Source organism: Montipora capricornis, chromosome 13, assembly GCF_036669925.1.
Source record: "Montipora capricornis isolate CH-2021 chromosome 13, ASM3666992v2, whole genome shotgun sequence".
Lineage (NCBI taxonomy): Eukaryota > Metazoa > Cnidaria > Anthozoa > Scleractinia > Acroporidae > Montipora > Montipora capricornis.
In genome coordinates, this window is record NC_090895.1 from 15,789,630 (window position 1) to 15,792,818 (window position 3,189).

The following is a 3,189-nucleotide window of genomic DNA, read 5'->3' on the forward strand; positions in this document are numbered from 1 at the left end:
AGTAGTTTTGATTTTTACTCCCTTTTGTCCCAAAAACAGGAAATTAAATGTGAGTGCCTTGTAAGGTGATTCCCTTGTTTTGCACTGTAAATCTCCTTCCGCTCATAATATTGTGCCATTAAAGTCTGCAACTTCTGACTTAGTGAATTCTTTAATCACTCTTGTAATTCCCTTATTAAGTGTAAATAACTAATATTACAATTGACAGACAAGGAAAACTAGCACAAAGTGTGTTATATAAAAAAACTGAACAAATCAAAAGTGGTTCAACGTTGTCTCTGCCCTTACCAACAACTATATTAGTCATTGCAGTGGTCAAAATGTTGTGGACTTACGGTGCCCAGCTGAGTGAGTCCAGAACAAATTTTGACCACTGTGATGACAAACATCATTGTCAATAAGAGTAGAGACAATGGTGGACCACTTTCAATTAATTTTTTTACCACAATATTCAACTGCAAAGAAAGTCTCTATTTTAGAGTGTGACAAAAATCATGACACGAAGAGAGAGCAAGCGTTGTCTATAACTTTGTTACAATATGATTGGTTTATTTTCCAAAATGGGCTTTCCTGATTGGCTATTACATTGCATGATTAGCCAATCAGATTGCGAGATTACAAACAATTATGGTAACAAACTTTACTGGTTGGTCAGGTTTCCAACATTTCTCACACAAGTAAGTAAAAGTAACCCAGAATAATGGAGAGAACAAGCATGTATAAACTCATATGATTTTTTCTCTATCTCCTGTTTATAACTGTAACCTCTACCTTGATCATTCTGCATATCACAGAAACCTCACGAAATAATTGTAAACTATTCGTTTTTACTGGCCTTTGATTTTTCTTTTTTTGTTTGTATTTGGAAAAAAATTATACTACACAGTCCTTAATGGCTTGCAACTTTAATTAGTTTGGCTAATTTAGTTCCCCTATTAAGTATCTTTATTGATGGGTGTGTTGATTAATTGGGAAAAAATTACTTAACACGATAAAAGGATTAATTGTAGGGAGCAAATCCCCTATTTTTTGACATGTACATCCCAGGACCACCAGTAACTTGTCTGCATAATTAATGTGCTAGGCTGTGTGGAAATCATGTTGCAAGCTACAGTACAGGGGCATCTAAAGGAACGATTTGATATATTTTCCGCTGGTATTCCAAGTAATTAGTTGCGGTGTTTTCATTTCACACCTGCCGCACCCACTATTGTGCATTCTGTTTTCATGTATGTCAGGATTGGCCAGTTATTAGTATTTATACCCTCCGCTGTCTCTTGAGTACCATTCACGCTTGCGGTTCCATACAGTTTATTCATCTTTCTGCTTTAAGCCCATCTATTCGTGTGATGCCCAACGACCAGATACAGAGCGAAGGTCCGTCCGTTTCGGCTGAAGTATTCCAAACGTCTTCGGGTGACAGTGGAGGCAACTCAGCAGCCGTTGATCAAGTCTTTTCCATGTTCAAAGATTTTCTTGAGAAAAAATTAGAAGACAAAGGAAAGCAAATCGATCATAGAAGTAAGTTAGATAAAGAAGTTGTGCAGCTAAAGTTCAAAGGGAACCAGAAACAATTTGAGCTTAATGCCGAGCTGGATACCATTTTGGAAAGTATTGAAACCGAGAGTGAAAGCATCGAGCCAAAGTTGTCGCAAAATCAAGAAGCTTTCCCAAGAGGGCAGGCAACGTATTTGAAAGCGGCAGAAGCTGATAAAAATCGCTGATAAAAGCATGGACGACTGGCAGGTCGTAGCCGAGTACGAGTCAGACGAGCTTGCATCCGGCTCCGAAGATGAAAAACGTCTTAAGAAGGCAAGGGAAGCTGCGAGTCGCAAGAGACGCCAAAAAGAACAACTCTCCAGTGATCGTGGAAAGAAACCAAGAATTGCTTTGGGCACTGATAATCAACTTTTTCGTGGTATAAGATAAAGAGTCTCCTCTATACTTTGTATGTTCATGGGTGTTTTGGATACGCTTGCGCATCCTACCATATTTCTCGTGGTATTTGTTTGTATTACGGGAATTTAAGGGTAAAATGTTTTACGTTCGTTTGAGCGAAGCGAATTAGAACGTAAATATATTTTCCGCTGGTATTCCAAGTAATTAGTTGCGGTGTTTTCATTTCACACCTGCCGCACCCACTATTGTGCATTCTGTTTTTCATGTATGTCAGGATTGGCCAGTTATTAGTATTTATACCCTCCGCTGTCTCTTGAGTACCATTCACGCTTGCGGTTCCATACAGTTTATTCATCTTTCTGCTTTAAGCCTCCCCCCACCTCCCGTTTACTACAGGTTTCGTCATTGCCTTTATCTTTCAGGCCGTAGAGACGCTTTTGGCGACTTCTTCCGCTGTTTCAAATGCGGCAAATTTGGACACTGGGCTAAGGACTGCCAATCCTTGTTCTGGCCGGGAAGTTACCAGTCCCTTAGCTACAATTCTTTCCCTGGAATCTCCTACAACAAGCCAACCTCAGGCCAATCAGCTCAACAAAAGCAATGATGATGCCTTGGCGCAGGTACATCAGTTTACACAGGATTACGAACTTGAAAGCTGACATTCATTACGTGTTAAGGGTAATCTGAAGAATAATTTAGTTTTCTGCAGATCTATAGGTGCTCCGGATTTCATTTTGTCTATTATTGAAAATGGCTACAGACTGCCATTCATTAGTTTTCCGTTGGCCGTAAAACTGAAAAATATTAAGTCGGCTCGTATTTATGCTGTTTTTGTGGATCAAGCTGTTCTTGAGCTCCTTAATTCAGACCGGGTGCGTTTGGTTAATGAGCAGCCTTTTGTTGTAAATCCTTTGTCAGTTTCTGAACAACCATGCGGTAAGAAGAGGTTATTCTCGATTTGCGCCATGTCATCAAGTCATTAATTAAGGAAAGTGTTAAGTAAGAGGACTGGAAAATTGCTCTGTCTTATTTTGTGAAGGATGGGTTCATGTTTTCCTTCGATTTAAAAAGTGGTTACCATCATGTAGACATTGCACAAGAGCTGGGGTTTTCATGGCGTGCGCCCGATTCCATTAAGGAAATATTTTATGTTTTTTCTGTGCTCCCGTTCGGTCTGTCCTCTGCCCCTTGGGTTTTTACTAAGGTTTTGAAGCCTTAAAAAAAAAAAAAAAAAAGTTATTGGAGAGTACAGGGTCTTTGTAAAGCCATCTTCTTGGATGATGGTTGGGC

At 39.5% G+C, this 3,189-nt stretch overlaps 1 protein-coding gene across 1 annotated transcript; it reads left to right on the top strand.

Moving 5' to 3' along the window:
• Positions 1-1,349: 1,349 nt before the first annotated feature.
• LOC138029847 (uncharacterized) lies at positions 1,350-2,730 on the top strand. The gene is made up of 3 exons (XM_068877653.1): positions 1,350-1,648; positions 1,774-1,918; positions 2,322-2,730. Exons 1-3 carry the CDS (start codon positions 1,350-1,352, stop codon positions 2,556-2,558), a joined length of 681 nt encoding a protein of 226 aa, XP_068733754.1. The 3' UTR covers positions 2,559-2,730.
• Positions 2,731-3,189: the final 459 nt, after the last annotated feature.

Coding starts and splice junctions, on each gene's coding strand:
- LOC138029847 (XM_068877653.1), top strand. CDS start 1,350: ATGCCCAACGACCAGATACAGAGCGAAGGTCCGTCCGTTTCGGCTGAA. Junction 1,649..1,773: donor GAAAGCATCGAGCCAAAGTT/GTCGCAAAATCA, acceptor GAGTCAGACGAG/CTTGCATCCGGCTCCGAAGA. Junction 1,919..2,321: donor TGATAATCAACTTTTTCGTG/GTATAAGATAAA, acceptor TTTATCTTTCAG/GCCGTAGAGACGCTTTTGGC.